This window comes from Serinus canaria, chromosome 28, assembly GCF_022539315.1.
Source record: "Serinus canaria isolate serCan28SL12 chromosome 28, serCan2020, whole genome shotgun sequence".
In the NCBI taxonomy this organism is placed as follows: Eukaryota; Metazoa; Chordata; class Aves; order Passeriformes; family Fringillidae; genus Serinus; species Serinus canaria.
The window spans coordinates 3,060,083-3,078,020 of NC_066341.1; the positions used below are offsets into that span (position 1 = coordinate 3,060,083).

General features: G+C 57.2%; 3 protein-coding genes across 10 annotated transcripts in view; 1 reads left to right on the forward strand and 2 right to left on the reverse strand.

Moving 5' to 3' along the window:
- The first annotated feature begins 330 nt into the window (after window positions 1-330).
- On the forward strand, window positions 331-2,269 carry IFI30 (IFI30 lysosomal thiol reductase). Its single transcript, XM_009096964.4, has 7 exons — window positions 331-527; window positions 1,190-1,369; window positions 1,437-1,511; window positions 1,586-1,681; window positions 1,759-1,911; window positions 1,992-2,060; window positions 2,144-2,269. The coding sequence occupies exons 1-7, from the start codon at window positions 396-398 to the stop codon at window positions 2,207-2,209; spliced, it is 771 nt and encodes a 256-aa protein (XP_009095212.4). The 5' UTR covers window positions 331-395; the 3' UTR covers window positions 2,210-2,269.
- A 1,076-nt stretch (window positions 2,270-3,345) lies between these two features.
- On the reverse strand, window positions 3,346-5,646 carry LOC103822008 (la-related protein 6-like). Its single transcript, XM_050986248.1, has 3 exons — window positions 5,480-5,646; window positions 4,878-5,076; window positions 3,346-4,492 (listed from the first exon to the last, which is right to left on the reverse strand). Exons 1-3 carry the CDS (start codon window positions 5,644-5,646, stop codon window positions 3,629-3,631), a joined length of 1,230 nt encoding a protein of 409 aa, XP_050842205.1. The 3' UTR covers window positions 3,346-3,628.
- A 3,703-nt stretch (window positions 5,647-9,349) lies between these two features.
- The window catches only part of RFX2 (regulatory factor X2), a 77,062-nt gene continuing 68,473 nt past the window's right edge, over window positions 9,350-17,938 (reverse strand). For 6 of the 8 annotated variants that reach the window (XM_050986211.1, XM_050986210.1, XM_050986207.1 and 3 more), the window contains 7 exons: window positions 17,545-17,696; window positions 16,530-16,627; window positions 14,501-14,650; window positions 12,988-13,199; window positions 12,431-12,584; window positions 10,947-10,989; window positions 9,350-10,798 (listed from right to left, as the gene is read on the reverse strand). In XM_050986211.1, the coding sequence (XP_050842168.1) occupies window positions 10,704-10,798; window positions 10,947-10,989; window positions 12,431-12,584; window positions 12,988-13,199; window positions 14,501-14,650; window positions 16,530-16,627; window positions 17,545-17,696 (904 nt within the window). In that variant the 3' untranslated portion in view covers window positions 9,350-10,703. The remainder of the gene's footprint in view (window positions 10,799-10,946; window positions 10,990-12,430; window positions 12,585-12,987; window positions 13,200-14,500; window positions 14,651-16,529; window positions 16,628-17,544; window positions 17,697-17,938) is intronic. The other 2 variants (XM_050986208.1, XM_050986206.1) reach the window with 1 other exon arrangement.

Genomic DNA, 17,938 nt, shown 5'->3' on the forward strand with positions numbered 1-17,938 from the left:
GGGGACCAGGGCTGAGAAAGGGCCGGAAACAGCGGCTACAAACGGGGGAACCACGAGGTTCCTCCGCACTCGGCCCCGCGATTGCACTCGGGGTGTCTGGGGCTGCACCCCCGCCCCGCACCCGCCGGGGGCTGTGCCGGCAGCCAGCCCCGTGTCCTGCTCGGGGAGCTCCACGCGGGGCTGCTCCGGGCTGGGTTTCACTCCCACGACCCGCGGGGATCGAGCCGCAGCTCGGGGCCGGCGGGACCCGGCGGCCGGAGCCCACGTGGGGCGGCGGCGTCACGGGAGGCGGCGGCCGGGGCAGGAAGGGCAGCGAGGGCGCGGGAGGCGGGCACAGCCCGGCTTTAAAAGTCCCCACTGGGACGGGCTCATTTCCGCGTCACCCCGGCGTCCCGATGGCCCCCACGGTGCCGCTGGCTGTGCTGGCCCTGGTGGCCCTGGTGGCCCCGGGGCTCGGCTCGGCCCCCGGCTGTGATTACCCTGCCCACCGCTGGTGCAGCTCTCGGGACACCGCCGTCGCCTGCCAGGTCAGAGCCGCCGCTGCTGCTGCCGGGGCTGGGGACAAGGGCAGGGTCACAGGGACGCGGGGCCACCTCCCGCCTGCCCAGGGACGCGGGGACAGGATTGGGGCAGCGCCTGGAGCGAGTGCCAGCTGCGAGCGTCGCTGAGGCACGGGCTGTCACATCTGCGGGGATGCTCAGAGCCTCCGGGGCCACACGGGCACTGCGGCATTCCCAGCATCCCTGGGGAACGGCTGTGGTCCAGCCGGACCCTGCCCGCGGCCCCTCCCCAGCTGCCCCTGGCACTTCTGCTTTTTAAGTGCAAAACCGCTTTTTAGCTAATTCTGCCCCAAACAGGGCAGGGCAGTGACAGCGTCCTGTGAGCCCCACGGGGCTGCAGCTTCCCCCTGGCACTGGGTGCTGGGCCGTACCCCCACCCAGGCACATCCTGGTCTGAATTTGTTTTCCCCTGAAATGTTTTGGGGAAGTTCTGATGGAAAGCCCCAGCGCTGGGTGCCAGGATCCTGCAGCAGCAGAAAGCTCCCGGCCACTCTCACTTCCCTCTAGCCCTGCACACTCTCATCCCCCTTCTTCCCTGCATCCCGGAGCTTTACCCCATCCCTGCAGATACCAGAATGGGGGGTTGCAGCCATACCCCCCCCGTGCACCCCGAAACCCTCCGTGTGCAGGTGGAGAGCCGCTGCCCCCTCCTCCCGCGCCCCGCGGCCGCACCCGTGGAGCTGAGCCTGTACTACGAGAGCCTGTGCCCGGCGTGCCGCGAGTTCCTGGTCCTGAAGCTCTTCCCCACCTGGCTGCTGCTGCCCGAGGAGATGCTGAACATCACCCTGGTGCCCTACGGCAACGCCCAGGTAGGAGCGGCCCTCCCGGCGCTCGCCCCGGTGCCGCCGGCCCCGCTCAGCCCTCTTGGTCCCGCAGGAGAGGAACGTCAGCGGCAAGTTGGACTTCCAGTGCCAGCACGGCCCCGAGGAATGCTTGGGCAACATGATGGAGGTGACGGTCCCCGTTCCCACAGGGCTGGCACGGGGGGCTCCAGCGGCCCCTCACTGCCCACCCTGTCCCCGTAGGCCTGTCTGATGCACGAGGCCCAGAACTTCAGCACCTACTTTGCCCTCATCTTCTGCCTGGAGTCGGGCAGCTCCGTCACCAAGAACCTGGAGGCTGTACGTCCCCCTCCCTGCCCCTCACGCCCCTCATGGGGTCTGTCCCTGTCCCCCTGAGAGTCCCCTGTGCCCGGCAGTGCCTGCAGATCTATGCCCCAGAGGTGGACATTGGTCGCATCAGCACCTGCGTGCAGGGGGACACAGGGGTGGCCCTGATGCACCACAACGCCCAGCTGACCGAGGCACTGGACCCTCCACACCAGTACGTGCCCTGGATCACCATCAATGGGGTATGGCAGGGGGGCACTGGGTGCCAGCTGGGGCCGGGACACCCTGGGGACGCCCCTGACCTGCCCATGTCCCCCCACAGAAGCACACGGACGAGCTGCAGGCACAGGCAGAGGCCTCGCTGCTGGGGCTGGTTTGTCACCTCTACCAGGTGGGACAAGGCTCTGTGGGGACAGCAGAGCTTGGGGACATGTCCCCATCGCTGCTGGGGCTCTCATGGCTGCTCTCTGGCAGGGGGAGAAGCCTGAGGTCTGTGGGGGCTCCAAGGCCCCGAAGATCCCACCTGGCTGCAGGCGCTGAGGGACACTGTGGGAGCACAGAGAGAGAGGCCAATAAAAAGGATATTTTTATGGAAAACCACCAGGATCTGGAGTGCTGTGGTGGGGGAGCAGGGTGGGGGTGGTTTTGCCCTGCCACAGTGGGAAGGGGGAGGGGCTGGACACTGGGACTGCCCTCCAGACCTGGGAATTACCTGCTCCAGAGGGTCACAAAGAAGCCCCTTGAAGATTCCTAGGGAACTCTGCTGAGCAGCTCCCTGAGGAGCAGAGCATTTCCTCTCTCCACGTCTTGGGAAGCAGCTCTGGTGTCCATGTTTCTCCCTCACACTGACAGCATTAAACACAACCATTTCAGGAGCACTGGGACCAAGACCACCCCAGTTCCCACCAGTCCCTCTCCATTCCCAACCAGCAGGTTTAGGATGGAATCTTTCCTGGTGGCTCCCTGAGCACCTGGGACAAGCATTTCTCTCTGGAATTGCCCAGACCTGCTTGCCCCAGCAAGAGGCCATTCCCAGCTGGGGTCTGGGGGATGAAATTCACCACAAGGACAAGGAATTCCTGATCCAGAGAATTCTCCTCACTGCCTGTAGAACTCCTCAGTGCCAGGGCTCTGGCTGGGTGATGGGCACCAGATGGGCACCTGCTTTTTTTTCCATCCCCTGACTGCAGGGACTGCCCTCAAAGCTCTCCTCCCATGAGCTGTGACCCCTGCAGGGGTGGGACTCATCCCACCACATCCCAGCTCTGGGCACAGCCCAAGGGCACTTGCACTGGCACATCCTGAGAGCCACTGTAGCCTCCCTAAATCCCTTCCCAGGGGAGCTGGGGAGGCTGTGGGAGCAGGGAGGACACAGGAAACCCCCACATTCCATCCTGAGAGGTGCCAGAGAGCCTTGAGCAGCCAACAGCCAGGAGCAACCACAGCCATCACTTGTCTCTCTCAGGCTCAGCCAACCTGGGCACCCCTCAGTGTCCCCACCACCCCAAGGACAGCAAGGGAGGCAGGGACCCTCCTTCCCTTGTCTGGCTGCACCTCAGGCAGCAGCAAGACCTGGAAAGATGAGGGGAAAAAAAACCAATTAAAAAAAAAAATTAAAAAAAATTTAAAAAAATTAAAAAAAAAAAAAAATCACAGCATCAACCAGAGAGTGCCTGGAAACTTCATCTCTCTTTATTGTCTATTTCTCATCCAAAACCTGGACCCCAAACCCAGCTCTGGGCCCTGAGCAAGCACAATCTCACTAACATGAGCACAGCACAGCTCCTGCTGCTGCTCAGCGTCTGCCTCGAGCATCGCCCGTGCCCCAAAACTTCTGTCCCCTGGCTCAGCTGCACTGCCCCTGCCCACAGCTCGCAGGACCATAGCAGAGTCTTCCTCTCGAAAGAAGAAGGGGAAAAAAAGACAATGACAACCCCTAGCCCTGAATCTGAAGAAGCCTCAGCGCCGCAGGACGAGCTCTTCTCTCCCGAAGCTCTCGGTGCCCTCGGGGCTGCGGGGCAGGCGCAGGACCCCGTCCCACAGGCTGAGGGGCTCGGACACCCCCTGGGCATCGCCGGGGAGAGCTCTGGGAAAGCTGCCCCAGGGTGTCCAGGACCCCGCCGCACTCCCCGGGCGGCTCTCGGTGCCCATCCCGAGCGGAGGGAGGAACGAGCCGGGGAAGGCGCTGGAATTTCCCGGCGTGAAGTCGCCGCCAGGCCAGGTCGGTGCCAGCAGGTCCTGGTTCAGGAGAAGGGACAGCGACCCTGGGGCATCATCGGGCTCGGGAGCGATGGGCAGGGAACCCTCGGGGCTGCCGGGGAAGGTCAGAGCCGCCGCCGGCACCTTCCAGGCCGCCCTGTCCTCTGCGGATTTCTTCTTGCCGCCCTTCCCGCAGAGCCGCATCACCCTGATGCCGTGCCAGTCGCGCTGCCCGAGGCTGTCGGCGGCGCTGCGGGCGCTCTCCAGGCTCTCGTACTCCACCAGGGCACAGCAGCGGCTCAGCAGCTCGGGGAACCGCGCCGAGTACCGGCGCACGTCCGAGGGCAGCTTGCGGCCCGGCCGCAGCAGGCGGATGGAGGCGATGGCGCCGAAGGGGCTGAACATCCTGGTGATGGTGTCCAGGAAGTTTTTTTGCAGGGGCAGGTCGTGCTCCCGCGGCTGCAGCTCCCAGGCCAGCAGCAGCTTGCTGGGGGGGACGCTCAGCAGGTACTCGGGGATGGGGAGGCGCCGCCTGACTTTGGTGCCCTCCTTGTTCACCTCCAGCAGCGCCGAGAATTTGAGGGCGTAGACGGTGAGGCGCCAGTCCCGGGTCAGGTATTTCACCTGGGCACAGAGGGTGGAATCCCCATCACTCTGCATCCCCCACAGAGGCAGGGAGCACCCCAAACCTCCCCTCCAGGCAGGCTGTGACCCCATCTGTCACAATATCCCCCTTCTGTGTGAGCAGCTCTGGGATCTGCAGACAGCCCCAGTGTCCTCCAGGCTCTGGCCAGGAACCACAACTTTCCCCTAAGCCACACCACCAGCACTTCCCTGGGGTTTTTTTTTGGTTAAGGGATGATCACTTCCAAAACAGTCCATGGGTAGAAGAGGTGAATCCAACCCTGGGGGTGATTTGAGGAGCTTTCCCTGCTCCCCTGGGCCCTGAGGGCAGCGAGCTGCAGCCCCAGGACACAGCCCAGAGCTCCCCACACCCCACAGGACCCACCTTCTTGAAGGATGTCAGCAGTTTGATGCTGACAAAGCCCATCTTGTTCTTCTGCACGTGTTTGAGCAGGAAGGCGTCCCTGGCCAGGTTCTCGTCGGACAGGTAGAACTCCACCTGCGCCACGATCCTGCGCACCAGCTGCGGGTCGGGGCCCGGGCAGGAGCGCTCCAGCACGGCCACCCCCAGCTCACAGGAGCTCCTGGCACAGCAGTGGGGACACAGGGGTCAGCTGCTGCCCAGGCCACTGGGCTGGGACAGCAGAGACACCAGGGGACAGCCACAGCCTTGCCCTGGGCACAGAGAACAGCCCCAGCTGCTTCTGGAATGTTCTAGCCCTCTGATTTCCCCAGGCTTGGGCACAGGGAACAGCCCCAGCCTTGCCCTGGGTACAGGCAATGACTCCAGCCTTGCTCTGGGCACAGGGGACAGCCCCAGCCTTGCTCTGGGCACAGGGGACAGCCCCAGCCTTGCTCTGGGCACAGGGGACAGCCCCAGCCCAGCCTCAGGAGCCTCCCAGGCTGGATCAAACCCATCCCAGACAAGGGACAGACACGTCCCTTGAGGACAAACACGCAAGGCCAGGCTCAGCCCCTGGCACGTACCCGGTGCAGCTCTCCACGAGGTCCTCCTGGCCAAGCAGGGCGAGGGAGCAGCTCCAGGGGGGAGGGAGAGGCTGTGCCAGGAGGGAATTCCTTGGTGCAGGCACTGGGGGGCTGCAGCTGGGCTGGGAATCGAGCCCCAAGGGCACTCCAGAGCCACATGAGGACATTGTCCCTTCACCTGGGATGTGACACAGAAGAGAAGGACGGTGCTGGGACACCCCAGCCAGCCCAGGGCAGGGGCACTGCAGGAGGGGATGGTCGATGGTTGTGTCCTCACCTGCTTGGTAGCACTGGGAGGAAGTTCTAAGCTCTAGCTGAACATCCCAAACACCCTGAGGCAGCAGCTCCCAAATGCCCCTCAGCTCCCAAAACACAAAGGCAAAAAAAAAAAAAGAAAAAAAAAAAGAAAAAAAAAAAAAGGGGGAAAAAAAGGGGAAAAAAAAAAAGGAAAGAGAGAGAAGGTCCTGAGGGTGAGGGGGTGTGGGTTTATAAACACAGCCTGGAGGAGCTGCAGGGGTGCTTGTGGACCTGCCCCCACACTGCCTGCTCCAGGTGAAACCTGTTTGTGGTTAAACTGCCCCAGCTGAGCCCTGGGATTAGCCAGGCTCCTCCTGCCTCCGCTGCAGAGCCAGGCCAGGGCCCAGGCAGGGCAGGGCCAGCAGAACCTGCCCCCTCTGGTAGCCAGGGGGGCAGTGAATTGCAGCACAAGGCCTCTGTCTGTGCCTCAGTTTCCCTGCCTTGTGCAGGGGCAGTGACAGCCACGTGGAGGGGAGGGAAGCCTCTGTCCAGGGAATCCTTTGGGCTCCCAATCAATCCTGTGGGCTCTGAGTGCTGCCAGGGCAGCAGGGAAAGGCTCTTCTCCCTGCAGGAGGGGAAGGGTCTGCAATGAAACATCCCCACGGGCTGAGCCCCGTGCTGGGCAGCAGGGGGAAGGGGAGGGGGGCTGGGGCAGGTGGGGGGGTGACACTGGGCTGGGGACAATGCCAGGGCAGGGGGCTGTGGGGCTGGGTGGGCGCTGCTGATGTTGGGAGCCCCCCTGATGTTCCTGTGGCCACGTGGACAGGCCAAGGGCTGCACTGGGAAGATGCTGTTGCAGAAGAAATGATGGGAGAAGTTGCAAGCAAACAACAGAAGGTGGCTCTGGTTCCTGTTTTCCAATCTGTATTTTTGTGTTGGCTCATTTTGAGAACTTCATCTCATTTCCCTTCCCAAGTCCCTGTCCCAGAGGCTTCTGTGACACTGTGGGGACAATCCAGGAGTGCCAGACCATGAACCTGATGCCACCCCAGCCAAGGGACACATTCCCAAGGGGACACACAGGGGGTGAGTCCAGGGCCCATCCCAGCAGGCACGCACAGATTGGAGCTCTCCAGGGTGTCCTGGCTGTCCCCACAGCAGCAGCACCCCCCAGGCTGGTGGCCCTGCAGTGTCCCCTGCCCACTGGGCTGTGCCACCCTGCCCAGCTGTGCAGGCAATGCTGGAGCTTGCAGAGGCCTGCAGAAGTTCAGTTGCTCAAAGCAACTTTTGGACCATTTTTGCTTGGTTATGATGGACTTTGCCCTGTCAGGAGTCCCAAAGTCAGGGCTGGCAGTCACAGGTGGGGCAGAGAAGGGGGGAGATCCTTTCCCTCCCTCCTCCAGGCCTCCAAAGCCCAAATGATGCTCAGCCACCCCAAAGCTCCAGGGAAGATGCTCCAGGAGCTCTTTCCTTGTGCCAGGCACTCCAGGATGTCCTGGCTGTCCCCAGAGCAGCAGCACCTGCCAGGCTGGTGGCCCTGCAGTGTCCCCTTGGGCACTCCCTGGGCTGTGCCACCCTGCCCAGCTCCAGGATTGCCCTTCTGGGATGAGCCACAGGGACTGGCAATGTCCAGCTGCTTCTGGAATGTTCTACCCCCCCTGATTTCCCTGGCACCTCCTCCTCTCCTGCCACCTCCTGGTGCTCTGTGCTGCCTGGGCAGAGGTGGAACACAAAACCCTGGGATGCTGGTGATGAAACCTCTGCAGGATTTGCCCATCTGGGAGGGGTGGTGGGGCCAGAGGCAGGCTGAGGATGGGGGTGGAGGTGCTGACAGGAGGATTTTGAGCTGTGTTTGCTTTGTGGTTAGAGGCAGATTTTCTCAGGGTCAGGAGGTGCTGCCCAGCTCCCCTGGAGGAAATAATCTCCTGCTTCCAGAGCTGAGATTCCCAAAGGAAGAGGCTCTGTCTGGTGCAGCCAGACTGGGCCTAATCCAGAGGGAGAGTGGAGCAAGGCACAGAGGCTGAACCTTCCCGAGGGGGCAGAGCAGGAATGACCCAGCCCTTGTCACATCCCTCCCCTCCTCACTGCCCCCATCCTCTCAATTAGTCTGGAAGCTTAATTAGAAAATCCTCCTGTGGCCCTGTGCTCAGTCTGATCCTCCAGCCTCTCCTCCCCTCTGGGTTATCTGACACACCAGCTGCTGCTCCAGGGGGAATCTGCCTCCTGCAGACCCCAGGCCCCTGCCCTGACCTGCTTTAACCCCCCTGGGCAGCTCCTGCATCCCCCCAGGCTGCTGCAGCATCTCCTGGCACCTCTCAGGGGTCACAGAAGAAATGGCACCACGACACTCCTTGTGCAGGCCTGAGCATTGGATACACATTTATTGCTGTTCAGCTTTAGCTGGGAATTCTGTGCAGGGGCTTTGGGTGGGGCTGCAGAGCTCCAGAGCATCTCCTCTGCACACTGGCTTCCCTCAGAGGCAGAGCTGAACTTCCTGTGGCCCTCGGTGGCAGCAGGGCAGTTAGATTTGGTTGCTCAGTTGTTTTTTTAGACTCTCTTATCTCATCAGCAGGATCCCAAGTGTGGACTCTGACCCTGGGGGTCTTCATGGCTGTGTACATTTAAATCTGCCTCTCTCCTCTCCTGCCCCCCCATGTGAGACACTGGCAGACAAACACCACCCTGGCACGACAGCTTGGGACAGAGGGAGGATGTGCCACTGCACACTCTGATTTCAATGTGTTTGACAGTGGCACAGCTGCCTTAGTGCCACTGGGAATGAGAAAATCAGAGATCTGGGTAGAAGATACTCTGCTAGGCAATGCACACGAGACCCCTGGAAAAGCTCACACCAAACACTGCAGCATCAGAAACCATAATAATAATAATAATAATAATAATAATAAAAGCTATTTATGACACAGCCTTTATTCACAGAGACATTTGCCCCAGGGCTTTGTTTTACAGATCCCCCCTCCTCTGCCCTGGAGCCCACAGCACCCAGGGCAATCCATGTCAGCACAGACCCACAGGACAAGGGAAAGGGACAAACCCTGCAGAGCTCAGCCCCATGTCAGCCCCCTGGGAGCCACCCCGCAGGAAAAGGCAAAGGAATCCAGAGAGGGAAATGCCAGGGGAGTGCTGGGGGTCTGTGCCAGCCCCTCCCTACCTGGGGTGGACTGCTGGGCCAGGTTGAGCCGTGCTGGGCCAGGCTGAGCTGTGCTGGGCCAGGCTGAGCTCTGCTGGGCCAGGCTGAGCTCTGCTGGGCCAGGCTGAGCCGTGCTGGGCCAGGCTGAGCCGTGCTGGGCCAGGCTGAGCTCTGCTGGGCCAGGCTGAGCCGTGCTGGGCCAGGCTGAGCTCTGCTGGGCCAGGCTGAGCTCTGCTGGGCCAGGCTGAGCTCTGCTGGGCCAGGCTGAGCCGTGCTGGGCCAGGCTGAGCCGTGCTGGGCCAGGCTGAGCCGTGCTGGGCCAGGCTGAGCTCTGCTGGGCCAGGCTGAGCCGTGCTGGGCCAGGCTGAGCTCTGCTGGGCCAGGCTGAGCTCTGCTGGGCCAGGCTGAGCTCTGCTGGGCCAGGCTGAGCCGTGCTGGGCCAGGCTGAGCCGTGCTGGGCCAGGCTGAGCCGTGCTGTGTCAGGCTGAGCCGTGCTGGGCCAGGCTGAGCTCTGCTGGGCCAGGCTGAGCCGTGCTGGCCCCCCTGGAGCAGGGAATGCGAACAAGGCCCCCCTAAGGCACTGCAGTCACACCCCCTCACCCCTCTTCCAGACCCCCCTTGGACCTCAGAGCAGAACCCGGTTGGGAATTTCACAAACCCCAGGATGGGACCAGTTCCTGTCTGCCCGGGCACTGTGGAGGATGGGGATTGCCATGGGATCAACCATGGAATTGCCACGGGATTGCCACTGGATCACCACGGGATTGCCATGGAATTATCACAGGACTGCCATGGGATTGCCATGGGATCATCATAGGGTTGCCATGGGATCCCCAGGGGATCACCATGGGATCACCACAGGATCACCATGGGATTGCCATGGAATCAACATGGGATTGCTATGGGATCACCATGGGATTGCCACAGGATCACCATGGGATCACCATGGGATTGCCCCTGGCAATCATGGCACGTGGGACAATGGGCACGCTCTGCCTCCAGCTGCCCCCGCCTCGGAGTCCTTTGGTATCTTGAGTTGGCCTGATGGCATCCCAGGAGCATTGGGGTGAAGTGCCAAGCTGGGGAGCCATGGAAGCAGGTGGGAATGCTCATCCCATAGTCCCAGAGCACGCCTGTGTCCGTTGGGATGTGCAGCCTGGAGCCTGTCCCCAGAACACGGGGGACAAGGGACACCAACTGCCCCGAGCTCCCCGTGCAAGAGATTTGGCAAAGCCAGAGCCAGGACAGCTTGTCTGGAAAGGCTGCAGGAGAAGGGCCGGGCATTTCTCCTTCTTCTTGGGCACTGATTGGTTCAAGTTTGTATCACAGTGAAGTCTGAGACGAGGGGAAGGAACCCAAAGCACCTTCCCTGACAGAGAAAGCCTCGATCTCAGCTGGAGAGCCAGGACAGCTCCTCCAGCCAGGCACATCCCACCTGCTGCTGACCCTTGGGAGCAGACTCTGGAGCTTCTCCCTCCCCTCTGGAGGGACACTGGCAGCCAAACCGGCTCAGCCCATCCTCAAACACAAGTAAACATCAAGAGAAACTAAGAGGCACTATAATAACGCAGATCCGGGGGGGGCCGGGCTTGGCACGCCCCGCCTGGCTCCGGATGGACGGCTCGGTCCAGCCCAGGTGTCAGATGTCCTGCAGGGGGTGGCCAGGTCCAGCCCAGGTGTCAGATGTCCTGCAGGGGGTGGCCAGGTCCAGCCCAGGTGTCAGATGTCCTGCAGGAGGTGGCCAGGTCCAGCCCAGGTGTCAGATGTCCTGCAGGGGGTGGCCAGGTCCAGCCCAGGTGTCAGATGTCCTGCAGGGGGTGGCCAGGTCCAGCCCAGGTGTCAGATGTCCTGCAGGGAGTGGCCGGGCTCGCTGCGCTCCCGTTTCACCAGCGGCTCCCCCGGGTCCCCCTCGGTGCCCAGCTCGCTGATGTCATCTGCAAAGGACAGGGCTCAGAGCGGGGCACGGGGCACACGGAGCTGCCTGCCAGCAGAGCAGGCTGCAGGAGGCAGCACCAGGGTCCCCAACCCTCCCAAACCATCCCTCCCTGAGCTGCAGAGCTCCCCGGCAGGGAGGGCAGGTACCTTTGTCCAGCAGTGTCGGGGACAGGGATGTGAGGTCACCAAACTGAAAGAAAAAGCAGTTCTGGGTCAGTGAGGCTTTGGGGAGCTGAGGTGCCAGACAATTTCAGCCAGCCAGGAGAGACTGTGAGCACTGGTGCTGCTGGTGGAGAGCAGAAACGAAAACCAACCACAGCTTTTGGGGGAAAAGCCTTTTGTTGCCATTGAAACCTCTGGGCAAACACCACACACAACAATGCAGGGCAGGATTTAGCTCTGGAATTAAGGGACAATGAAAGAATGGACATTTTTCCATCTCCCAAGTGCTACAGTAAAAGTGGTGCCTTTTCTCCAGCCCTTTCCACCTGTCAGGCATTTCCCCTCTCCTGGCATTTCACCTCCCTGCAAAGCCTTTGCAGGGATGTCTGAGAGTTTGGCATCCAGGCCGTGGTGCCAGGTGGAACCAGAGAGCTCCTTGGCTCTGGAGCTGTGGTGTCCCTCTCCATGACGAGGTCTGAGACACCAAATTGCTGCAAACAATAATTGTGGAAAGTCATGGAAAGCTGGGCAGGAGCTGAGGAGAGTGGGAATTGCAAAGTGCAGTGGGAGTGGGAGGACACTTCATCCTTCTTTGCTGGGAAGAATCAGCCTCCTCCTGGAGACCAGGAATATTGCAAGGGTTGAATGGAGGAAAAGCCTGAGGGATGGAGCCAGACTCTGCCTTTCCAGTTCTTTAATGCCACTGAGGAGGAGGTTTTGCAGGGAATAGTGGGAACTCAGCACTGCAGCTGGAGCAGTGTGGGAGGGCAGGGAAGGCAAAACCAACTTTGGTTTGCCTGGATCCCTGCATGAGCTCTGTGGAAGCTTCAAGGAGCAAATCAGTTTTGAGCATGTGGGCTCAGTTTTAAACTCACAGTAATTTCAGCATTGCTGTCACAGGTTCAGTTGGGACTTTTAACTCTGTATTTTAGGGGAGAAAACTGGATGTGGCAGGACATCTAGCTCAGGACATCCAAACTCAGCTAGGCAGGACAGGCACCAGACTTACTGTGAACAAAAAAAAACCCCAAACCCTCACAAACAGCCCAAACAACCCCATCATCCTCTTCTTCACCTCAAAAATGGAGGGAGTGGCTGACTGTGCTTGTAATGCTGGAGCTTGCAGAGGCCTGCAGAAGTTCAGTTGCTGACAGCAACTTTTGGACCATTTTTGCTGGGTTTTGATGGACTTTGCCCTGTCAGGAGTCCCAAAGTCAGGGCTGGCAGTCAGAGGTGGTGCAGAGAAGGGGAGAGATCCTTTCCCTCCCTCCTCCAGGCTTCCAAAGCCCGAATGATGCTCAACCATCCCAAAGCTCCAGGGAAGATGCTCCAGGAGCTCTTTCCTTGTGCCAAAACAACTCAATAAATCACTTTAGTTGTAAAACCACCGAGGACACAGTGTGAACCGGCGGTGGCTTTTGAGGAGCTGCTTCTTTTGGGATGGTCTGTAGGGAATAAAGGGCTCTCACCTCTCCCATGACAGCAATTGGGGTCTCCCCTGTTGCCTGGGCCACACGATGCTCCACCAGGTAGAACATGTACTCGTCGTAGAGCAGGCGGATCAGGTGGAAGGAGCCGAAGCTGGCGGCGCTGCGCAGGGTGAGGTCCCGGATCACCATGGAGCTGGGAATGGGCAGGAATCACAAACTGGGGCTGAGTTTTACACCTGTGCCGTGGCTGATGTGAGTTCTGGACCCTGTGGTACTGTGGGACCCAACACTGTCTCTGCCTCTGACCCAAAAGTATCAGAACAGTTTAAGAAATTTAGTTTGTGGAACATCCTATCCCCGTTCTGAAGGGGTACCAGAACCACAGTCAAGCAGAGTTTAAAGGGAGTAAAGAACTTGGCCTTGGCTTTAAGAAATTTAGTTTATGGAGTATCTTATCCCCATCCTGAAAGGTTACCAGAACCACAGTTAAGCAGAGTTTAATGTGAGTAAAGAACTTGGCCTTGGTTTTTCAAGGAGTTCTTGACATGCCCCAAGCCTGATGCAGAAATGCCCCCAAAATGAGAAAGAAAATGTACCTGTAGAAAGACCACTTCAACAGGAACTGCCTGGCTGCCTTGGGGAAGCTGGGGCTTCCCTCGTGATGCTTCAGCACTTGAGTGACCACATTGTCCAGCCAGCTGGCCCACTGGTCCAGAGAGCTCTGCTGCTGCAGAGTCAGCTTGAAATCCTGCTCCAGCTTCTGTACCATGCCCTCCTCACACTGGCACACCCATGAGGCCTGCTCCTGCTCGGGAGGAAGGGCTCACAGTTACTCATGCCCTGCTCCTGCTCTGGAAGAAGGGCTCACAGTTACTCATGCCCTGCTCCTGCTCGGGAGGAAGGGCTCACAGTTACTCATGCCCTGCTCCTGCTCGGGAGGAAGGGCTCACAGTTACTCATGCCCTGCTCCTGCTCGGGAAGAAGGGCTCACAGTTACTCATGCCCTGCTCCTGCTTGGAAGAAGGGCTCACAGTTACTCATGCCCTGCTCCTGCTTGGAAGAAGGGCTCACAGTTACTCATGCCAGGCCTGCATGGTGTTGTATCCCAACCCAGGAATAAATTTCCAGCAGGAAAGGGCTGCAAACCAGCTCTGAATCATGGCCCCTCTGATCTGGCTGGACCACAGTATTTTTAGAACTTCATAATTGTTGGTAGCACTTGATTCTTCACTGGAAAAGTGGTGAAGCATTGGAATGGGGTGCCCAGGGAAGTGATGGAGTCACCACCCCTGGAAGTGTTCAAAAAATGGGTGGACATGGCGAGGTTCAGCTGAAGGTTGGACTGGATGGTTTTGGAGGTCTTTTCCAGCCTTAATGATCTGTGAGTCTTACAGAAGCTCCTTTTCCACAGTGAGGTGGAAAATTCACCTGGCAAAGCAACACCAAACCCATCACCTTGTTCACACAATTCCAGAATCACTGGGTTGGAAAAGACCTCCAAGACCATCGAGTCCAACCCAGCCCCAACACCCCAACTGAACCCTGGCACCCAGTGCCACATCCAGGCTGTGTTAAACACCCCCAGGGATGGGGACTGCACCACCTCCACAGCAGCCATTCCAGAACTTCATCACCTTTCTGGAAAAAACTTTTTCCTGATATCCAACCTGAATTTCCCTTGGTGCAGCTCGAGACCCTGCAGTAAACTTAAACTCTGACAGAGTCAGAACACAGCCTGACACCCTGACCCACAGTTTAAGTTCACTGCATTGTTTATTTTATCCTTTTATTTTCTTCCCTAATAAAGAACTGTTATTCCTGCTCCCATATTTTTTGCCTGAGAGCCCCTAATTTCAAATTTATAGCAGTTTGGAGGGAGGGGGTTTACATTTTGCATTTCAGGGGAGGCTCCTGCCTTCCTCAGCAGACCCCTGTCTGTCCAGACCAAGGCAGTGAGGAGTGGGGGTCTGTGGTTACCTGCCTTCCTCAGCAGACCCCTGTCTGTCCAGACCAGGGCAGTGAGGAGTGGGGGTCTGTGGTTACCTGCCTTCCTCAGCAGACCCCTGTCTGTCCAGACCAGGGCAGTGAGGAGTGGGGGTCTGTGGTTACCTGCACGTTGGCGAAGTCCACGCGGTTGAGGTCGCTGAGCATCTGGTTGATCTGGGACGTGTTCTGCAGCACGGCGCGCGCCGCCTGCGCCAGGTGGTTCAGGGACGTGTACCTGCGCAGGGTCTGGGCAAAGGCACTCACCACCCCCACCTGCAACACAGCACAGCGTGCCACTGACATATTTCATGGGAATCCTTCTGCTAGGACTTTTCTCCTGAGGAGCTATCACTGGCCAGGGGGTTTGTACAAATCACAAACGGGATGGGACTGCTGGGAATGTGCCTTGAGCTGTTTGATTTTCCAGCAGCAGCCTCATGGCATGGCTATGACAATGGGAAGATGCCAGCAGCTCACATACTCAGAAAGAACTCAGTGTTACAACTCTCTTTAAAAGTTTTTTTACCAAACCCACAAAGCAAAAGCACACTGACAGCAGTTCTATCAACCACCATAAGCACACCTACCCTGGGTTAAACAATGCCTGCTTATTTCAAATACAATACCTGCTTGTGAGCCTTAAAGCACAATGCACACAGCTCCATAATTCAGCTTAGAACTTCCTAGTATCTCCCTAGATAAACTTTTCTGTAGCTTAGGGAGTTATTCTAGACAAGTGTTAATACACAGACCATTGTTCTATTTGGCTTTGCTTTTCTACATTTTACATAATTTTTCTGCTGACCTATCTCATGGCTACTCCTTAGCTCTGATCACAGTTCTGCTGTCTCTAGGCCTGCCTTTTCTAGCTTTCCCAAAACCTTCTGAATTTATGGATTCCCACAAGAAGCCTCAGAAAAGAAATGTAAACAATAACTATCTGAGGGTTGTGGAATGTGGTCTGGAGATGGTTTACCAACAGGTGCATCTTTGATTGGTCTCATGTGGATTGTTTTTAATTAATGGCCAATCACAGTCCAGCTGTGTCAATCACAAAATTTTATCATTCCTTTCTAGCTTTCTGATGTCTCCTTTTTTCTATTCTTTAGTAGAGTTTTAGTATATAATTTTTTTTTAATATAATATATATCATAAAATAATAAATCAGCCTCCTGAAACATGGAGTCCAGATTCTCATCTCTTCCCTCATCTTGGGGACCCTCAAACACCACCACAGCAGGGCATGCTCTGCTCCCTGCCCAGCCCTGCAGTCACCAGCCATGGAAGGCTCTAAGAACGTGTGGAGGTGGCATTTGGGAACATGGTTTAGTGGTGGCCTGGGCAGTGCTGGGGTCGTGGTTGGACTCAAATCATCCTAAAGGTTATTCCCAACCTAATCCTTGTGCCAGGCACTTGGAACAACTCAGAAAATCCTTGGGCACAGGTGGCTGTAAAACATGTTGAGGGCACAGGGTGGATCATGAACCAGTGGTGTCTCTTTAGGTCTGCTCAGTTTGGGTTGGGTTGTAGGGAATGAAGGATTCTGACCTCTCCCATTACATCTCCCTGGTTGCCTGGGCCACACAATGCTCCATCAGGCAGAACAGCAGTGGAAGGACCCAAACCTGAATAATTCTATGATTCCATTATTTATTCTCTTTAAGCTACCAGGTTTTCACACTCTGCCTCCAGCAGAGACCAGCAAGGTGGGAAGAGGCAGCAAGAATCCCTGACTTTAGGAGAGCAGGAGCCTGGGGGCAATGCCACTCTCTCCTGTGCTTTCCAGGACAGCCTCATTCCAGGGCAGAGCTAACAGGGAATGGTCCTGGCCCCAAGGCTGCCAGAGCTCCAGGAGGGCTTGGACAGAGCTCCCAGGGATGCTCAGGGGGGATTCTTGGGGTGTCTGTGCAGGACCAGGGGTTTGTGATGATCCCTGTGGGTCCCTTCCAGCTCAGGATGTTCTGTGGCTCCACGATTTTCTCCCACAAAGCTTTATCTGCAATTTCAGAGCACAGAAATGGCTCCAGGGACAGAGCACCATCAGCTTCTGGTACAAAGGAACTGCCCCACCCCTCCTCCCACTCCACAGTCAGCCACTGCACCAGGCCAGGTGGCCAGACCCCAGACACACACTGGGCCCATCTCTGCTCACCTTGGTCTGCACCACCTGGGGGGGGAATTCACTCATGGCATTCATCAGCCACCCTTCCAAGCTCTTGGCAAAGTTCCGGATGGCCTGGGTCAGCGTGCCTGCAAAGAAGGCTCAGAGTCAGAAATGCTGCTCTGTGGCATTTCTGGCTACCATTTCCTACCTTAGGACTACTGGGAAAGTCCAGCCTGTGGTCTGGTTAGCTGAGATGTCAGCTCAGCATCAAGGAACTCAGCTGGGTTGATGCACCCAAATTATTCTTTGATGTTATTACTCAAACTCTTCTTATAATTCTTTTTCTTCTTCTTTTTCATTTTTTAAAAATTCTTACTCTTATCCTTATTCCTATCCTTATTCTTATTCTTTCTTATTCTTATTCTTATTCTTATTCTTATTCTTACTCTTATTCTTACTCTTATTCTCATCTCACTCTTATCCTTATGACAGTTAGACTTAATGATCTAAAGATCTTTTCCAACCTAGACATTTCTATGCTTTTTAAATTATTCTTATTTTCTTTTGTCCTTTTCTTAATTATAGCCCTTCTGAGCATTTTTCAAGCATTGAAATTCTCTCTTCAAAGACACCCTTGTGCCCCAGTTTGTGACAGCCCTCAGAGGGACATTTGGGAATCCAAATCAGACAGAAAACTCTCAATACTCCTTTATTAATCTCCCAAAAAGTTGACCCCTAATTTCCAGGAGTGCAGTCAGGATGGTCCTGTGCAAACAAAGACCTCCAAGGAGCCACATCCCAAAGAGCTCCCACATCCAAACTGTGTTTTTCACCTGACTCCTGACCAAAATCAGGAGATGTGAAATGCAACCCACCAAATGTAAAAGGCAGGGGAATTCCCAGGGGGTACAAAACATCCCCCCAGGGCAATGCTGCAGGAGGAACACTGCTGGTGATATTTCAGCCAAGACAAATACCTCCACGTGGGTTTGGACAGTGGAAATCTTTGTGGCAAGTGGTAGCCAGAGTGAGATCAGACTCAGGTGGGGCTGTGGGTACTCACTGGGCACTGGCCTGAGCACGTCAGGGATGAGGATCTCCACCAGGGCCTGGTACAGGATGTGGTCACAGCTCCTCATCCACTTGAGGATGGGCTCGTACTTGCACAGGGTGATCAGTTTGTCCTTTGGGAGGGTCCCTTCGGGTTCCTCTTCACTGCAGGAGGAGGAGGAAGGAGACAGAGTTAGCAGCAGGTTTGCATTCAGTGTTTTCCCTCTCCCTTTGCATTTCTAACTCCAATTTCCAGCAAAAAAAAACATGTTTGGGTGCCTTGCAAAAGGAAATGTTTGACTGCTTGTATAGGTCTTGTCTCTGCCAGCACCTCCCTGTCCTTGGGGCCAGAGCTTGGAGCAGTTTTCCCTCAAGTCCACACTCCTGGTGCTTGGCCTGCCTTCCCC